General features: G+C 40.6%; 1 protein-coding gene across 2 annotated transcripts; it reads right to left on the reverse strand.

The window, feature by feature from the left end:
• Nucleotides 1-783: 783 nt before the first annotated feature.
• On the reverse strand, nucleotides 784-4721 carry LOC149378693 (uncharacterized). Of its 2 annotated transcripts, none has more exons than XM_089603563.1 (8): nucleotides 4200-4721; nucleotides 3996-4118; nucleotides 3420-3929; nucleotides 3202-3351; nucleotides 2974-3104; nucleotides 2485-2533; nucleotides 1961-2388; nucleotides 784-1546 (listed from the first exon to the last, which is right to left on the reverse strand). In XM_089603563.1, exons 1-8 carry the CDS (start codon nucleotides 4585-4587, stop codon nucleotides 908-910), a joined length of 2418 nt encoding a protein of 805 aa, XP_089459689.1. In that variant the 5' UTR covers nucleotides 4588-4721; the 3' UTR covers nucleotides 784-907. The 2 variants fall into 2 exon arrangements, with proteins under 2 accessions (XP_089459689.1, XP_089459688.1); XM_089603562.1 differs by having other exon boundaries at nucleotides 3996-4121; nucleotides 4200-4720.
• Nucleotides 4722-19296: the final 14575 nt, after the last annotated feature.

Consider the following 19296-nt stretch of genomic DNA (forward strand, 5'->3'; position numbering starts at 1 on the left):
TCAATGTCAAAATACTCTAGTGTTTTGTATTTGGGTGTAGGCGTATGGTATATTAAGCTTCTCTTTGCAATGACAGCAATTGTGAGACCTACTGCTTTTTTTATTTTTCTTCCTCCCATGTTTTACGTTTTATTCTATCTCTCTATCTCCTTCATGCTTTTCTCTTTATTTTTATAATATTCTATCTCTTTATTCTTCTTCCTCTACTACACACACACACACACACACACATATATATATATATATATCGATTTTTTTTTATTAGATAAAACATCTCTACCAAACTTTAAACACGTTTATTTCAAACTTAAGACCTAATTATTTAATATGGCATAGCTTTATAATATGTATTTTTTTTAAGGCCTAATTATTTTTTTTTCGCTTAAAGCCTCCGTATACGTTGGACCATCCCTGAACCATATTTTTCATTTACTCTTTTACCCATATTCTGATTCCAACCCTTTCATTTCATCTAAACTTTCTTCAGAGTCTCCGTTTCAAGCTTCATTCCTAAGAGTATGTTCTTAGGACTTGTCCAGTGATGTTCTAGATCTGAAAACCATCAATGATAAAGTTGTCCAAATTGTAATCAAAGGTATTTTTTTTGAATTTCAAGTTTTCTTCGTCAAAGTACGTTCTTATGATTTGTCTAGTAGCTTTCTATGTCAAAAACCATCAAAGATAAAATAATTTGAATGTGAGATTCCTAGCTTTAAAATCAGTGCAATTCCTAGCTTTAAATCATGTAAAATCTTTTTCAAAATTTCCAGTATATCTTTCTTCGCATAAACGTGCAACAAAAAGTACACAAAACTTTCGTGATAATAGTTCATAACAAAATTAGCAGTAGTAAAACAAATTAAAATAAAGAATCTAAAGGCAAGTAACTACAAATACTTTATCAACCCTATATCCAACGTTGGTTGTTCTTAAAAAATATACTAGGCCCGTAAGTAGACATGAATATGTCGACAAGGAGTGGGAACTGAATGGCTGCGAACAATGCAACCGGAATACCAGCGAGTAAAGCCGATGGAAGGATGATCCACAAAGCCAGATGAAACATGAGAGAAAGGCCGGCACAAAAGGCTGTCAACATGGCGGCTATAGAGAAGAAAAGAGTGGAAAGGCCAATTATGAGCTTCTTTGGCAAAGAGGTGAGAAAATCCTCCTCCGCATAACGCGAAGTTAGGATCCCCAAAAACATGAGCACCGAAGTGGTAGAAGCGGACAATGCCACGGCGTTTGATATCATGAAGACGCTGAACAACAACTTCCTAATGAACATGGGATATCCATTATTCTGGTCGTTTCCTCCGGGGAATGTGAAAGCCGCAGCAAACGTGACAGTGATGATGAGAGCACCCACAACCGTGCAAGAGCTCGACGTGTCCTTCATCCATTTCTCTCCAGCTATCATCAAATCTTTGTGGCTTTCCGTGAATATATCGTGCGGTGTTAGGTACTCTTTCTTCTTCTTTGTCGAGCCAGGATGGGCTGCCGTGGTTGCAATTGTTGCCGCTGGGGATACGATTGTTTCCACTTCCTATAGAACATACACAAATAATAGATCTCAAATCTAATCATCGGAAAATATAAAAACTAATTAAATTAATACAGTTTCAACTATTCATATCTCAATAGAGAATTGATTAGACTTATAAAGTCATAAATTACCCCTCTCATAATTGCCAATTAAGTTTAAGATGGGACTCAAGGAATGTAAAATGGTACCATATCCGAAAAAAGAGCACCGGTCTAAAAATAATGGAATCTGATCAAAATGAGTCACCATCTTGGTGGTACGTGTTAAGGATCCCACTACATAACGATAAAAAAAAGATTTACAATGTCATGAGTTACTTTTCTCATTGCCAATAAGTTTTTAGATAGACTTTAACATAGATATCCAATAAAACCAACCCCTTCAGTTATATCAATGTAAACTAATTGAATGTACCTTAAACCACTGCAGTTCTCTTTGCATTTGTAGTGCCGCTCCAGGGATGCGATTGAGCAGCCTAGGAGGCGCAATTATAGCTGCTTTGTGCAACATGTTGCTCCTGTTCTCGTCACGGTAGCTCGCCATCGCCACCTTGTCACGGAGCCCGTACACGAGGCTGAAAATCTTGGGCTGACGGAGCTGGATCGCGACCTCAATCACTTTTCTCGAAATGTAAGGACCCCAAACCAATTCTGGATTAGCCTTTGCGATTCCAGTTACGAAGTCCACGTTCCCGTGATACGCGGCCTGAATCATGGCGCTGCTCAGCCCCGCGTTCTGTAGTCTCATCCTGTCTGAAGTGCCTTCTATTACTTGGCACGTACGCCTTAGGATTTCCTTAGTTTGTTCGCGCACCAGTTTCATTTGATATAGGCTCTTTATATCTGTGTATGCATATATATATTTTTAACTGACTGCGACTTAAAAAAATGGATCATAAAATGAAAAACAAATTTGGTGAAGAACTCATGTTTGCTTACCTAAAAGTCGGAGAGGAACTGAAACCACCCTTCGCAGGATACCAGAGCACTACAATCAATATATAGTTTGTCATAAGCTGTATGTATCATTCATGAAAAGGGCTGTGTTCTTATTAGTTTTATTTTTATTCTTGGTGAACATGTGTTTTTACTTTTTAAGGAATCTGTTTATGTTCCAATAGTTTTATTACAGAATGATAATAGACATTCAAAAAAAAAAAAAACCAAATCCATTTGAAATGAAATTAATTTTTCTGAGTTATGTAACGGAACAGGTATCATTACAGGGTTTTGCTCAGCTTTTACAAACGTAATAAGTAACTGGAATTGGCAGATTCTTTGCCTCTACATTACAATTTCTTTTCATTCTTTTTCTAGATGTATAATGGTTTAGATTCTTAGTTTCTATAAGGCTAACTTTGTAACTAATTCGCATAAACTATGACACAAAAAGAGTAAAGTGCTCAAGAGAAAACAGTGTAACTTTACCATCCTCCCAGCAACGAAGAAAGAATCAATAGCTTTATCAAGATTGCTATCTTCTTTGTCACTTTGATAATCCTCTGGATTTTCAATTTCCACCGATACATAATTAATGGCCCCAGTGGGTATGTGAATACCTATGTAATGAGAGAAGTGTTAAGAGCACCTCTGTAAATGATAAAAGACAATAAAAATGGATTCAACAAATAATAATGAGCAAGAGGAAGTGTATACATTCATATATCCATCTCCGCCAGAATATCAAGGAGGATTCATTGTCACTGAACAGTTTGGAAGTGGCTAATGCCCACAGCGGTGATTTCCCTGGATCGTCCACCGTAATCACCAGCTCCGGGACCCGGATGAGCAAACTCAGCGCGATATCTGATTTGCGAATAAAAACGTCGTCAAGGGCGATGGCTTGTTTTTTCAGAGTGGAAAGTGGATTGTACCATAGTGTTTGGCGTAAATGCACTGGGAGAGTAGGGCGGCGCAGTGGATGCCGTTGTCGAGGGACTTCAATTCCTCGATGGGCGTGACGGAGAAGAGAAACGGGACCATATTCTTGCGGCAGCTTACAATGGCGTGGCGGACGGGGAGGCCCTCCGGGTGGGTGATGGAGGCGAGCTTCCTGTGGCGTCGGATGAGGCAGCGAGCGATGGGGAGGCTCCCGATCTCGATGGCGGCGGCCAGAGGGGTGAAGCTGTCCACGCGTCTCATCTCGATCTGCTCATCCGTCATCCGATCCACCAGCTTCTCCACGATGCGCAGGTGGCCCTCGCTCACCGCCACGTGGAGCACGTTCTTCCCCGAATACGGGATCCTCGCTTCGATGGCCTGCGGGTCTGACTCCAGGAAAGCCTGCGTCGTGTTCCAGTCCCCGCGCTTCACGGCCTGGAACATCTTCCAGTACGGCCGTATGTCCACGCTGCTCGACTCCTCATTCCCTGCTGCTCCTCCTACTATACAACGGAAAACAACGATGCTCAATTAAGAAACCACATTATGCTTTCTAATTGGTAGATTACCTGGTGGTGGCGGTATTTTCGACTTATTCTCTTCCGTTTTGATATCTTCTTCCGATTCACTTTCGCTCCCGCTCTCACTCTCACTCTCAACCGGCGGCTTCAGCTCACTGCCCGCAACCACTTCTACTACAAAGGAGAAAACACGACTATGTTAAACCAAAAATATTAAACTAAAAATCGTATTTAACTGTTTTATCACTATACCCGTGGGTTTACTAATTTTGGACTCATTTCGTCGCAAACTCTTATGGGATATGGACCTATCCAGCAGATCAGCTCTCTCCGACTCGCTCTCATCAGCCTCTCCGGCGGGTTTCTGGCCGTACTCAGCTTGCAGTGCAGCCCAAGCTTCTCTGGCTGAGGTTATGCTCTTAATCACCTGAAAAGGTTCTGTCTCGCAGGAGATCAGAATGGCGTGAAGAGCCACCGCGTTTTTCCGATCAGTTTCTTCGTCTTCGTGGCCGTCAACGTCGGGGTCAACGGTGTCCCAAAGATCCCGGCCCCATAAGTAAGTCTTGACCTGAATACTCCACTTCTCGTAGTTGCTTTTTCCGTCCAAAAGTTCGTTTACTATAAACGCATTTGCTTCCATTGTAACTCGCACGTCCGGATTGGGAAAATCTTGGTGGTAGTACTTGAGAATGACAATATATTGTAAAGCAGATTATTTGGGTGGGGTGGGTTTTTAGTAGGAACTAGGATTCAATTCTTTGGACAGGCTCAAAAGGACGGATCTAGGTAAGTGAAGTCAGATGAGGCATAGTCAACGTGAGGAAAACGACAATGAAGCATTCACACCTGTCTATAAAAGAGCCATTGATTATAAAACCCACCAGGAGACATTGTTTATTTATAAGCACGTCTTTTGTTTTATTTCCATGATCCGTCTTTTTAGGGTAAGATATAATAATATCACCAGATATATATTTTCAGCAATGTACGTTGTTTTAAGTGGAAATGGCAATAATACTTAGGGATGGCAACGGGTACGGGTAAAGCCGGGTACACCTATTCCGTTACTCGTATCCGCTATAATTTTTTACTCGTTATCCGGACTCATTTATCCGGATTTTGAGACGGGCCGGGTAACGGGGATACCCGCCGGGTAAGCGGGTTAAAAATATTAGACCCGTTACCCGTTTATCCGGTTTAAAAAAAAGGTAGCAGATCGAGTAGACCTGCTTACCCGTTTACCCGTTTATAAAATAAAAATCCATCAACAATATAAAGTTTAAAAATAATCAAATTTAGGTGAAAAATATCAAAGTGCTACTACAATATAAAGAACATTAAAATTCAAAATAAATAAATAAAAAATACAAAAGAAGTCTTCATTGCAAATTGATCATCTTCATTATAAATTTGATCATCTTCATTGCAAAATATAAAAATTTATTATCTTTTTAAATATTTAAAAGTTAACGGGTCGGGTCCTGGGTAACCGGGTACAGGATAACTATTCCGTTACCCGTACCCGGACCCGTTAAAACCTTAACGGGTATTACCCGTTTACCCAAAAAGAACAGGTATTACCCGACCCGAATAAATCGGGTAACGGGCTGGAACGCGGGTAATTGGTCAAATTGCCATCCCTAATAATACTTAATGTTTGGTCAAAATACTACTTATATACTCAACGTTTTTTTTTTCTTTAGCAAAAATATCATATGTTACGTTATAGTGGTTCCGTTATCAAGGAATCGAATACCGTTACCGATGTTGTATCGGGACTCAGATTTTGCTGGGTTACCGGGAGATACCCTTGGTTTACCGGGGTATACAGTGTAACTGAGGGTAAACCGTACCGGTAAACTTATTGTTAACGATGTGGTTTACCGGAAAATACCGAACTTACCGATGGGGTATTCCGTAAACAAATAAATACGAGCGAATAATAATAATAAAATAAATTAAAAAATATGACTCTTTAATTTAATTTGTATTTCATTAATATTTGTTAGTGTTAAATTTTGATAATATCATAATACTAAGTGAGATATATATATATATATATATATATATATATATATATATATATATTATGTTAATATATATAATATGTTAATATGTTCAGCTAGAGAGTCTAAGTAAAATTCGCCTTATGTATATAATAGTGAAATGATATATGTGAGTGTGTGTTAGCCTTGGTCAAATGTGAGCTAGTATATAATATAAAGCATAATATAATATATATATATATATATATATATATATATATATATATTATCGAATATAGTTATATTAGCTTTGGTCTAGTCTATTGCTTTTATAATCAGAGACACACGCATAAGTGCATAAGCCACAATCACATTGACTGACGCCGATTTTTGAGCTCGAGTTTCGTTCATATACCCCGATTTTTGTTTAAAATTACATTGACTGACGCCGGTTCTTCTGAATCGAGAATCGGGCCAATTGCCGTCCGGTTCCCAGCGGTTCTCAAGGAATTTACTGGTTTTGTTCAGAACCGTGCCGGAACCCCTTCTGAACCCGAGTTTCGGACGGGAACCCCGAGATTTTAATCCTTGTCTGTTACTACTCGGACCGTTAAGTGATAGACGGAAATCCACATGGTGTGAATCTACCCATCTGATGAATTAAAATATCGATAAAATAGTTTTTTTTTAAATAAAAATAATTAAAGTAAACATTTAAACTAAATATGTAAAGTAAAGACTACAAAGATCATTATCGGAAGATGAAGAAGAAGCAAAGACACGACTCTTCTTCCCCTCCTCCTTCGTGGTCTGCGGCTGAAGAACGCAGCATCGAAATGCCACGTGGATCGTGCCTGAACTCACTGTGCTTGGACGACGACTATGAAGACGGCGAACGTCGAAATGTCACGGACGTCGAAGCTTTCTTCTTCTTCTTCTTCTTCTTCCAACGAGTCTATTGGTGGGTCCAATGGCCATGGAAATTATGTTGCAGACAAGGGTGGGATGAAAGAAGCTTCTCGCTCCGACGATAACGCGAAGAGAAATGAAGATAAGGTGTCTTTCAAGGGTACGATTTGGGAAAATATGGTGAGAAGATGCTCGGACTACATTCCGCGCGCGGAGAAGCAGATTGGTGATAATAAGAGGAAGAGGACGGGGATGAACTCTAGTGAAGAGGAAAAGATGAAGAAGAAGGAGAAGATTCAACCGAGTTTCGACGAGATCTATGATTCCCCTTATTTATTCCACTTGTTTATTAATTTAATTTACAAATAATCGAAAACAAAATACAAAACCAAAAAATTTTACTTCTTCAATCTTGGCCGTTCATTCTTCACTTAACGGTCCGAGTAGTAACAGAACCACTGTAACATAACATGTGATATTTTGCCAAAGAAAAAAAAAACGTTGAGTATATAAATAGTATTTTGTCCAAACATTGAGTATTATTGCCACCATTTCTCCTTAGTTTAATGTATCGTAACACGTGAAAATAGGCTTCCTTGCGTTAAATTTCAAAGTACACATACTGTCAGCCTGTTGATGTCAAGATACTCTCGTGTTTTGTATTTGGGTGCAGGCGTATGGTTTATTAAGCTTCTCTTTGTTATAAAATCTACCAATCAAACCATTTTCCTTGTCACTGAGAAACTTGGTAAAAGGCTACACCATGTACCAAATAGCTACATAACTCTCAAAGCAAAAAAAAAAAAAAAAAAAAAAAAAAAAAAAAAAAAAAAAAAAAAAAAAAAAAAAATTGAAATAACTATGTACACATATTCATTTGAAAAGTCCAAATTACTCTTAAGTGAAAATTTTCACCCGATTTAATTTTGAACATTTCGACTTCACTCTACTTCTTTTTCTTCTTTCTTTGCGGTCCACCAAACATTAAGGTTGAGAAATCCTCCGTCGAAGCTACATAGTGCTCAAGGGGTGCTATAACCCCCACTAAAAAAATTGCAATTTTTACAGTTTTTAAATTTTTTTTTAAATTTACCCTAAATATTTACAAATTAGCCTTCCCTCAACTTTTTTTTTTTCTCATAATAGCCCCCCTAACTTGAATTCAAGGCTTCATCCCTAATCATCACCGTGTATGGTTTTCGCCATCATCCTCATGCGGCATCATCTAAGCTCCACATCGACCAAGGACTGCTTCATTCATCGCCATCGCCAACTCTCGCCTCCATCGCCATTGCTCGTTCCTGCCTCCGAAGAAGGACCACTTCCGCCTCCATCGCCATCGATCGTTTCTTTAACATTATGTGCGTTTCATAGTTCTTTTCCTTTTCTTTTAGATTTTAGCCCAATTTCTAGGGTTTTTCAATTGTGTTATAGATATTTAGAGTGTTTTTACCAATGTTGTAAGTTTTCACCAAGCTAAGGCTGATTTTTCGTCCAATTTTTGCTATGATTTTATTCAGCAAATGATTTGTGACCAATTTTTAGATATTTCCACCAATTTTACAGTGATTTCGACCAATTTTTCAGTTTTTCCAACCAGTTTGTGGTTGAAAATTCTAAGAATTAATCAAAAGGTTTTTTTTTTTGAAAAAAGGTCAAAAATATTGAAATCCGTCTAAAATAAATTAGCATTTAATATTTGTCAAAAACTTCCAAAATTGGTCTAAAATGACAAATATTGGTCGACAATCAGGGAAACGCACGGTCAACGAAGAACACGCATTTTTTTCCTTTTTTTTTGTAAAATCAAAACAAAAGCAACTTATAAAATAACGATCAAGTGTTGAAACACAAAGGAAACAAACCATTATTTTTAGATGTCGAATTTCACTCTTCACTCCTGCAACAATGACATATTGTCTCTTCTCTTCTCTTTGTACGTATGAAAAAAACTGAGAGAACCCTGAAACTCAATAAATTAGACACACTTAGGTCTGATTCAGCTATCTCGTAAATAAATTAAAGATGAAGGGTAAAGTGGACTTTTCAAGTGGGTAAGTGTAGGGTTTTTTTAGATATAATTGATACATAGTATAGTGTTTTGTAATTGAAAGCTCTAAGGTGTTATTATAAAAAATGGCTCTAAAGTGTAGCCTTTATCAAGCTTCTCTTATTAATTTAGCTAATTATATAGTAAACAATTTAAAAATAAATAATTTCGCTTCTAAAACTATGTTCTATATTTAAAAGTAACAAGTTGCTTCTCTTACAAAAAAAAACTAATCGTTTTTAATAAAAAAAATCGACACATGTTCTAAAAATCTTGGTAAATGTAATAGAAAGCGAAATGTTATTCTTAAAAGCTGTCTACTTCTAAAACTCATACTTGTAGTAGTGTTTGTCTAGTTAAGTTCCAAAGTGAACTTTGGCGTCTCATAAAAACTGTATGTTAAAAAAAGGTAGTAAAATTGTTTATACGGTAACAAATTACTTTTCTTATTACTTTTTGATTTTGAGGTAGAATCTCATGATACTTTACAAGATATCAGAGCCCAAACAAAATTCAAACAAGTATCTGATTCAATTGTTAAAATTCGGCCAAAAATGACATGTTATTTCAAAAAGTCACCATTTAAAAAAAAAAAACTAATAATTTTTATAAGATCACAATTTAGTACTCTTAATTAGTTGTGAAGTTGAACTCTAACATATCATATATGTGATACTAAATAATGCTTAATTGTAATCGTTTCGTTTAGTATACGAAATCTAGCCAAATAGTAACTTGATTTTTCCATAGTAACCAACATTCGGTATATATTGCATATTACCCAATAACTAAATATACAAAGTTAATTTGATCGTTGCCATTATTAAATATTTCAGATTAAATAAGAAAAACAAAAAAAACTAACTGGTTGAATGAACAGAGAGATTAGAGACAGGATCGAGAAGCAAAAGAAGATCGTTGAGCTTGCGGGACGGTCGGGCCCAGATTTCTGTATGGAGTTCTTCAGACGGGAGGAGAGACAGCTTGACGCCTTAGTTGAGAGGGAGGAGCAGTACTGGAGACAGAGGAGCAGAGTGTCTTGGATGCGGTGCGGGGATAAGAATACGAAGCTTTTTCACCGCAAGGCTTCTGCTAGGAGAAAGAGGAACGCCATTAGAGGATTAGAGGACGAACACGGGGATTGGCACAGTGGAGACACTGAGATTGAGAGGATCGTCTCTGGTTACTTTGGTGACATTTTCTCTTCAGCGAGGCCTTCTTCGCAGAGTATTGAGTTAGTTTCTGCGGGCGTACAGCCTAGGATCTCGGAGGCGTTGAACACCGAGTTAGAGCGCCCTTTTGAGCCAGGGGAGGTGAAAAAGGCGCTTTTCCGCGATTTTCTACCAGAGATATTGGGACGTAGTTGGCGAGTCGGTCTTGAAGACCTTCCTTGGGATTCTTAACGACGGAGATGAGGTGGCAACCATTAATGATACTGTGGTCACCCTCATCCCCAAAATTGAGGACCCAAGACGAGTCAGCGACTTCAGACCGATTAGCCTGTGCAATGTGATCTATAAGATAGTGGCCAAGTGCTTGGTCAACCGTCTTAAGATCACTATGCACGATGCTATTTCTGAGTCCCAGAGCGCTTTTGTAGGAGGTAGACTGATCTTCGATAATGTCATGGTTGGATTCGAGGCTCTCCATACGATGAAGCGGAAATGCTTCGGAAATGGAAAGTGTGCGTCTCTCAAGCTTGACATGGCGAAGGCATTCGACAGGGTCGAGTGGGCCTACCTAGAGTTGATGATGTTGAGACTGGGATACAGCACGCAGTGGGTGCACCTTATCATGAGATGCGTTACCTCAGTCAGATTTGCTTTCAACATCAATGGCTCCACCCGAGGCAGTGTGACTCCCTTCAAAGGCCTCCGCCAGGGGGACCATCTCTCTCCATTTTTATTCCTCTTCTGTCTTGAGCCTCTTCCGAGCGAGCGAGGATGCTGGAGCGCTTTCTGGAGTCCGATTCCGGGATCTTCACGTGTCTCACCTTCTTTTCGCGGATGATAGCCTGGTTTTCTGTCGAGCGATACCCGACGAGTGCGAGAGGGTTACAGACATTTTACGGACTTATTCAGAGGCCTCGGGCCAGATGGTTAACTTTCAAAAGTCCGATGTCTGTTTCGGTACGGAGGTTAGTGATGAGGAGGGTGAGGTTTTGGCTCAGATCCTAGGAGTTAGGAAGACGGAGTGCCATAAGCGATACCTGGGTCTTCCCGCGTTCACTGGTCGGAGGACGACGGAGCTTTTTGGGTTTGTGAGAAACCGTGTCTGGGAAAAGATTAAGAGTTGGAACGGTCTCTCCCTCTCGCAGGCTGGCAGAGAGGTTCTCATTAAGTCTGTCCTTCACTCGATTCCCAGCTATGTGGCCTCATGCCACAAGATCCCGCTGCGTTTGATTAGGGACATCCATTCGGCGATTGCCAGATTCTGGTAGGGGGATGGAACAGAGACAAAGAAGATCCACTGGTGCAAGTGGGAGGACCTTACGCGACACAAGTCAGAGGGAGGGATGGGCTTCAGAGATCTGGAGAAGTCTAACCAGGCCCTTCTGGCTAAGAGTGTCTGGAGACTTCTCAGGAGACCGGATAGTCTGGTAGGTCGAGTCTATAGACAAAGTTACTTGCCCGATGGAGATATTATGACGGCTCATCCAGGCTCATGTAGCTCATCCATGTGGCGCAGTCTTCTTTGGGGACGTGAGATCATTCAGTCCGGTTCGACATGGCGGATCGAGGACGGGGAGTCTGTGTTGGTCATGGGCGACAGTTGGGTTCCTAGGGGCAGACCTACCACCTGGATTGATCCCCCTTGGATTCCCCCCGATATGCGGGTAGTTGAGCTTATGAGATTCGACGGTAGTTGGGACGTCGATCATATTACAGCGATGTTCGAGGTGGAGGACGCTGCGGCGATCTTGAGCATCCCGTGTGGTGGTGAGGGTATTCCTGACGTGCGTCGCTGGCATTTCACTGAGGACGGAGAGTACTCCGTCAAGAGCGGTTACCGTGTTGCGATGGAGAGAGCCAGTACTCCGGCCGCCAGCTCTTCAGATCCGACGGTGATGGAGAGGTGGTGGACGAAGTTCTGGCAGCTGAGAGTTCCTTCTAAGGTGAAACTCTTCTGTTGGCGAGTCTGTTTAGGCCAGATTCCGGCCAGAGCAGTCTTAGCCAAGAAGAGGATCACCTCTGACGATAGCTGCCCTGTCTGTCAGGAGGCGAGCAAGACTATTTTCCACGCGATTTGGGGTTGCAGGTCGAGCAGGAGAGTCTGGAAGGAGGTGGGCTTCGGCCACATCCTTCCGCCTTTCAGAGACAGCGATGTCTTCGACGCTATCCTCAGAGTGACGGAGGTCCTTGAGGTTCGTTTCCATGAGCTTTTCATTACTATTATCTGGGAACTTTGGAACCACAAGAACAATGTCTTAGCCGGGAGATCAGCATGGAGCCAGCCACAGCTAGTCTAGTGGACGGTGAGCTTCCTCGAGGAGTACAGAGCGGCTACGGTTAGGGAGACTCCGATAAGCACGAGGGTGACTACGACCCCCAGATGGACCCCCCCAAGGGACGGGACCCTCCCGATTAACGTCGATGCGGCACTAGCTCGCGACCGTGGAGGCTTCGGTGTCGGTTGTATAGTTCGAGACCACACCGGAGAGGTGATCGCCTCGCAGACGCTTTTCCTGGCTAGGGGGTTCTCCCCCCAGCTTGCGGAAGCGTATGCTGTCCTCCATGGCGTAGAGCTAGTTCGCAGCGTCGGTGGCAAGAGAGCGGAGATCCAGTCTGACTGCTTGGGGGTGGTGAGGATGATCGATGAGGGCGTGACGCCTGCGACAGAGCTTGGGACGATCTTGCACCGCATCTTCAGATAGGTGAGGGAGCTTGAGGATTTTCGCATTATGCATATTTCTCGTCTTTGTAATGTTGCAACACATAATCTAGCGCGCTATGCGGTTAACCATCACTCGTCCTCGACCTGGCTGGGTTCAGTCCCGCCTTGTTCGGAAGAGGCCATTAGGGCCGATGATCGCGAGTTGAGGTCCCGCACGGCCTCCTAGGGCCCTTGTTGTTTGAGTTTATTTCTGTTTTCGTTTCCGATGGTTTCTGTTTCATTCTTATCTTTGTAACCACGGTTTTCCTCCGCCATTTGTGAGGGCTTTTATGATATTTCGTGGCACCGACCACGTTTCCTAAAAACAAAAAAAAAATTCCCAAATATGAAAATCATGCGCAAAAATTGAAGAAACATACGCATGCACTACTACAACAAATTAAAACAAATAATGAAAACAAAATCATAATTTCGTTTCTTTCTCTCTTGACCCCAAAACTAGAAAAGAAAAAAAAAACATTTGGTCGTATGCGCTTAGGGGGTTGTCGACCGCCTATCCCAGCATTAGTCAAAATATGGTGTCCTTGCTTGAGAGTGAAAACAGGCTATTGTACTTTGTTGACTGTATAAAAAAGGTTGGGATTGGATGCCGTAAATATCATGTGTGTATGCTATTGTGTGCTTGGTCGTTTTATTGTGTTGATTCACTGATGCTTATTGTATTGCTTGTCTTGCATTGTTTGTATTATTGGCTGATTGGGCGAGGATTGTGATAAGTACCAACTCATACTCAAGGAAATAAGTACAAAAAAAATAAAAATAAATAAAGAAATGGAAAAATCTCTTTATTTAATAATGGGAACAATCCCTGGGTACACAAATAAAGGACTAGAGTTGACAAAAGAAAACCCGTACACCCTTGACAAAGCAACGATGATTCCTCTAATCAACGCTAATCAATACAAGGGAGAGATCCACTTTCATTTAGGCTCCGTTTGGAACCCGGAAAATAGGAGGGAAATGAAAATGGAAATCCCTCCTATTTTACTTAGGTTGTTTGGATTGAGGAAAATATGGTAGAAAAAAAATATGATGGAAAATGCGAGGGAAAGTGTATAACTAAAATGAGAATTTCATTTTCCTTCGAAAATCAAATGGAAAATAAGAATCTCTCCACATTTGTCTATGAGGGGATCACATTTGTCTAGGGTAAAAATGTAAAACTTTTTAAAAATGAGCAAAAAATGTAAATAAAAAAATTTAAGGGGGGCTAATTAAAAAAAATCATGGTAAAAATGAAAATTTTAAAAAAAATGGGTCAAAAGTGTAAATTTTTTAGGGTAAAAATGTAAAACTTTTTAAAAATGGGCAAAAAATGTAAATAAAAAAATTTAGGGGGGGCTAATTAAAAAAATCATGGTAAAAATGAAATTTTTTAAAAAAAATGGGTCAAAAGTGTAAATTTTTTAGGGTAAAAATGTAAAAATTTTTAAAAATGGGCAAAAAATATAAATAAAAAAATTTAGGGGGGCTATAATTAAAAAAAATTCATGGTAAAAATGAATTTTTTAAAAAAAATGGGTCAAAAGTTTAAATATTTTAGGGTAAAAAATGTAAATTTTTTTAAAAATGGGCAAAAAATATAAATAAAAAAATTTGAGGGTGAGGGGGCTAGAGCCCACCCTGGACTTGAGTTAGCTCCGTCCTTAGTCTCATCGTTACTTTCCCGTAAATTTTCTCTCATATTTTCTATGACTTTCAAACACAATTAGAATTTTGTCTTTTTCTATTATTTTCTATTACATTTTCATTTTCTCTATTATTTTAATTTTCTCTCTTATTTTCCGGGTTCCAAACGGAGCCTTATAGACCCTTACCTTAGATACATCACACAAACCAACAAAAGGAAAACAACATAAATCATAGTAAAAGTCTATCCTGCCCTCCACTCTATTTTCTCTAGCTAGGAGCTTCTTCAGTTGGCCTTGGGCGGCGAACGTACGTCATGGTGAGGTAGAAGAGCCACATTGTCCTCAAACTGGAAGGATTCTCCCAAGTTCTTCCATATAACGAGCACCTCGCAGCTATGTGACCAGCCAGGATGGTCAGGCGGGTGTACAAAATGTCTTCGGGCTCGACGAGCAGCTTGAAGTCTACCGACAGCTCGACCGGAAGAGTCGGGATGGCATGGTTACTCCGCACTACCTTGCGGAGCTGAGATACATGGAAGACTGGGTGGATAAGAGCCCCTCTCCGGTAGTTGCAAGCTAGCGGTAAGCCACCGATCCCACGTGTTGAACCATCAGAAACGGACCAAAGAACCGGGAGAAAGTTTCTCGTTGGGCATGTTCGCCAAGGATCGGCGGCGATAGGGATGGATCTTCAAGAAATCCAAATCACCCACCTCGAATTGGACCCCCTCCGCGGTGCTTGTCTGCGGTTGTCTTCATCCTTTGCTGAGTGCACACAAGATTGCGGTGAAGCTCTTCGAGTATCTGATCGCGATTGGAAAATATGCTCCATCATCGAATTGGTGGTACTATTGTCGTCTTAGTGGTAGTGTGAAAATAAGTGTTGTACCAGTATTCCGCCAAAAAGAGCCTCTCCGACCAGTTCTTTGGCTTCTCGTTGGCGAACAACGCAAGTAAGTCTCTATGCATTGGTCTAGCACCACATATTGGCCATCCTTCTGTGGGTGGTAGGCCATGGAGCGCTGCAACTTGATACTCGCAAGGCGAATGATTTTGGTCTAGAAGTTACTCACGAGAATCTTGTTGCGGTCCGAGACGAGAGAAAACTCGAATGGCCGCCGACATAACCACCGTGCAACTCCTCTAAGACGAGACAAACCCAGGGCGAGAATCGGGGCAAGACCACCCTATCTTTGCAGTATAATATGCCCTGAACCTAGGTGTAACCCGAGTGGGTTGACGGATCCTCTCAAAGATCGGCCACGATCGGACCCAAGAGACCTTCCTCCACCACCATCGTGTCCAGCTCATCTAGCGACACGTCATGGGGAAGGGTGATAGCCATTAGGGCGACCTCGGGTGGAATCCAAGAGAGAGAATCTGACACTTGGTTGTCACGTCCCGACTTGTATTATATTTTCATGACTAAATCTAGTAGCTTTGTAATCCACTTTTGGTGTTCGACGCTTATAAGGCTCTTTTAGAGGAGGAATTTTAGTCTCTTTTGGTCGGTGCGGACTATGAAGAAGTTCTTTGTTGAAGCACTGATTATGACAAAGTCAAATTTCAACGCATGTAGCCATTGTTGTTTTTCTTATTGCATGCCTTTTCCTCTCGATGGAAATGAAATGCTCTCTATCTCTAGATGAGCATGTCCCCCTTGTGGACCTTTTTTCCATGGAAAACCCTTCTTAAAGATTATTAATCTCAGTCAACAACTACTTCTTGGAGGCCAGAATCTCGATCTCTCCTCTCCAGTCGAGCCTCCGCTGCCTCCACAATATGGGACAGAGAATTTTTGTGTCTCCTACCTCGACAACTCTGCCACGACCGTTGATGTTTTGGCCGTGGCGAGCTGTCACGCCCCGGGAAAGTGGGGTGTGATTATTGAATAATTAATGAGACACTAATAATTGTACATAACTATCTCACGGTGCATACTCAGCTGTTCACTTTACAAGTCCAAAGATAAAGAAAGAAAACTTGAAATAAACAAACTTTTACGAGCAAAAGCTTATTTATTGACCTGCTAGATGCTAAACGGAGACTTCAAAACACTTGATGACGCTAAACTCCGAGGTCGTCCTAACCCTTCTTCTTCTTTTCCTGATTATAATTTTTTTAAGGAAAATAGGGTTGAGCCTGAGGCCCAGTAGGTGCTATAGTAATGGTTTGAGTAAAAAGATTTTCGAAGATAATACTTAACTTTATAATAATAATATTATTGTCACGTGTAAATCACCATACACGTATAAGTATAACTTGCGGAAATGTAAATTGCAGAAATCTAAATGACACAAATTTAAATGTGTTTCTAGATACATCTAAACGTGTAAGGACAAGTTTCTGCGTCACTCGTATTTGGAGATAATAAACGAGTTTCCGTTGTTACAACTAAATTCTCGAGTGAATTATACTCCAATGGATTTATCGAATTAATTTTAAATATATTAAGGTTATGGAAATCTCGGAATAAACAAAGGAATTATCGAGTTTAACTCGATTAATAAATTAATTCCGAGGAAACATTCCGGAAATTAATTTAAGAAATAAATTCTCAAGGATGAGAATTAATTCCGAGAAATCTTAAATATATTTTAATTAATCGAGAACGAACGAGAAAATTCTCGGTTCGAATCATATAATTATAATCCATTCGGTGATGGATTTAATTAAATAATTATATGAAAAGGACGTGGTTGTAACAATTTTAAGGGACCCATTTGAAAGAAAACAAAGAAAATAGGTTGGTTTGTAATTAATGGGATAAGGATGAGCATTGCCATGTCATCAATCAAAGATTTGGATAATATCAAGTGATGTTTATCACTTAGCCGAATAAAATCAAACCCACCAGCCCAAGGAAGAGAAAAGACACGGGAAAAAAAAAGAGAAAGAAGAAGGAGAAGAGAACCAGAGGGGGAGAGAGAGCCGAGAGAAGGGAGAGCAAGAGAGAGAGCGGAAGAGACCGAGAGTGAGAGAGATAGCGAGGGTGAGGGCTGAGCGAAACCAAGAAGAAGGAGGAGGAAGCTCGGCCGATCGCGAGCCACCGAGCCCTAGCGCCACCTTCGCGCGGCCGAGAAGGAGCGAGCGCCGCCGAGGACGCCGGACTGAGAGGAATCGCCGGTGAGAGGAGGAGGGATTTCATCTGGGTGATTCGATTCTTCAAGCTAGGTAAAGGGATTCTTCACCCCAATTTTAATTGAATCTGATTTAGGGTTCTGTTATTTGGAATTGGGGCTTTTGGTTTTGAGTTAGGATTTCGGTGATGATCCCTCTGATTATGGTGGTGTTCTTGGTTTTGGACGGGTTTGGTTGTGGTTGTGGTCTTGGCTGTGTGGTTTTGGTCTTGGCCGTGTAGAATGGTTCTGGCCGTGTGTTTGATCTTGTTTTTTGGGACGTGATTCTGAGCTTGATGTTGTTTTTCTAGTTTGAGAATAGGAGTTAACGGTTGTTTCGTTGTTGTGCGTGTGAGTTATATTTGTTGAGAGTCTAGGCTCGTTTTAGGTGGGCTGAACAGGTCTCGGGGCAGCGGCTCGGGATGGCGAAGAGGCTGTCCGAAGGTTGGCGGAGCTGTTGCGCGAGTGACGACGGAGCGGGGCTGGTCAGCGAGGTTCATCGGCTCGGTTGGGACGAGCTGTTGGGCCGGGGACGGCAGCGACATTGTGGCGGCTCTCCGGGGGCTGTTCACAGCTGTCGGGTTTCGTTCGGAGACTCGCGAAGTCTCGGTTTAGTGTTAGAAAGTCGAGGAATTTCCCGAGTCTCGACTCTAGTCGCGAACCGTTTTTTTTAGTTTATGTGTCGTGATGTATAAGTACTATTATGTTTTTACGGTTCACTAATTATATTGTTCAAGTAGTCTCGTTTGAGTTATCCTACGTTATTATTACTATGTTTTATAGTCAAGCTCGTTTAATAGAAAAATAATTAATATGTATCATTATTAAACTCGTTGATTATTCACGTAATTATTTAGTATATTTATCTTAATTATGTATTAAAAATCGAGTTCGACTATAAGCTCGACTCTTTTAATTTTGAAAAAGAATATCAACGAGAAATGTTTTATTTACGTTCTCAAACGTTATAACTTGTCAATAAAAAGAGACAAGTCATAAAAGATTTTCTAAACCACATTTGAGAAGTGTCGGTTTGAGTTATTTTCATATAACTTACGTATTCTATAGATTGTTAGTAAGAGTTTCTTTATACGTTCTTTTCTTTTAGTTTCGACCTTCGGGAACCTATCCTAAGCAATGGGCTTTGTCCCGTCAAAAGAATAGGTGGTCGAATAGCGGGGCGTTTCTTAGCCTAGATCAGGGAAGTTGTTAAGGCCTTGTTCTTAGGCGTCGATTCTTTCCCGTCTCTGTTCTGTCATGTATTCCCTGATGTTTGTTTTTTAAGACGCTCTGAGTAGCGTGACTAGGAGGACGTTTTGAATACGTTCCTTATGAGCTTTCTTTTAGTAGAAGTGTGTACGTTAGTAGATCAATGGACGAGATACTGAGTATGTTCGATGTTCGATCTTTCTCTTCCATAGATAAGTCCAGATTGCTATAAGGATTAGCAGGAGAAGCTTACGAGGACTGGGTTGTACGTGAAGTTAAGAAGAACCCTTTTATCTGGAAGAGAAGATCTCAGGATTCGAAAGAATCGTTAACCAGGTAAGTGGATTATAGGCACCTACAATATCAAGAAATATTATATATATCTTTATATATATACATATATTGTACGTGCATTTTCTATATGCTTTCTAGTAAGCAAGAGTAAGATAAACCAAAAGACAATTCACTATCAAGATTAATGGCTTTAAGCCACTAACGAATTGAGAAACGGAATTATTCCGGCTAACAAAAATGGCTAGAGGTAACTAGGAA

Source organism: Urtica dioica, chromosome 12 (assembly GCF_054948205.1).
Source record: "Urtica dioica subsp. dioica isolate 48M chromosome 12, U.dioica_male_clone48M_v1_H2, whole genome shotgun sequence".
Taxonomy (NCBI): domain Eukaryota; kingdom Viridiplantae; phylum Streptophyta; class Magnoliopsida; order Rosales; family Urticaceae; genus Urtica; species Urtica dioica.

What these genes read in the sequence shown, in the direction of transcription:
- LOC149378693 (XM_089603562.1), bottom strand. Translation starts at nt 4,587, where the DNA reads ATGGAAGCAAATGCGTTTATAGTAAACGAACTTTTGGACGGAAAAAGC. An exon ending in CAAAATTAGTAAACCCACGG is followed by an intron (nt 4,122 to 4,199) that starts GTATAGTGATAA and finishes TCTCCTTTGTAG; the next exon opens with TAGAAGTGGTTGCGGGCAGT. An exon ending in GAAAATACCGCCACCACCAG is followed by an intron (nt 3,930 to 3,995) that starts GTAATCTACCAA and finishes TCCGTTGTATAG; the next exon opens with TAGGAGGAGCAGCAGGGAAT.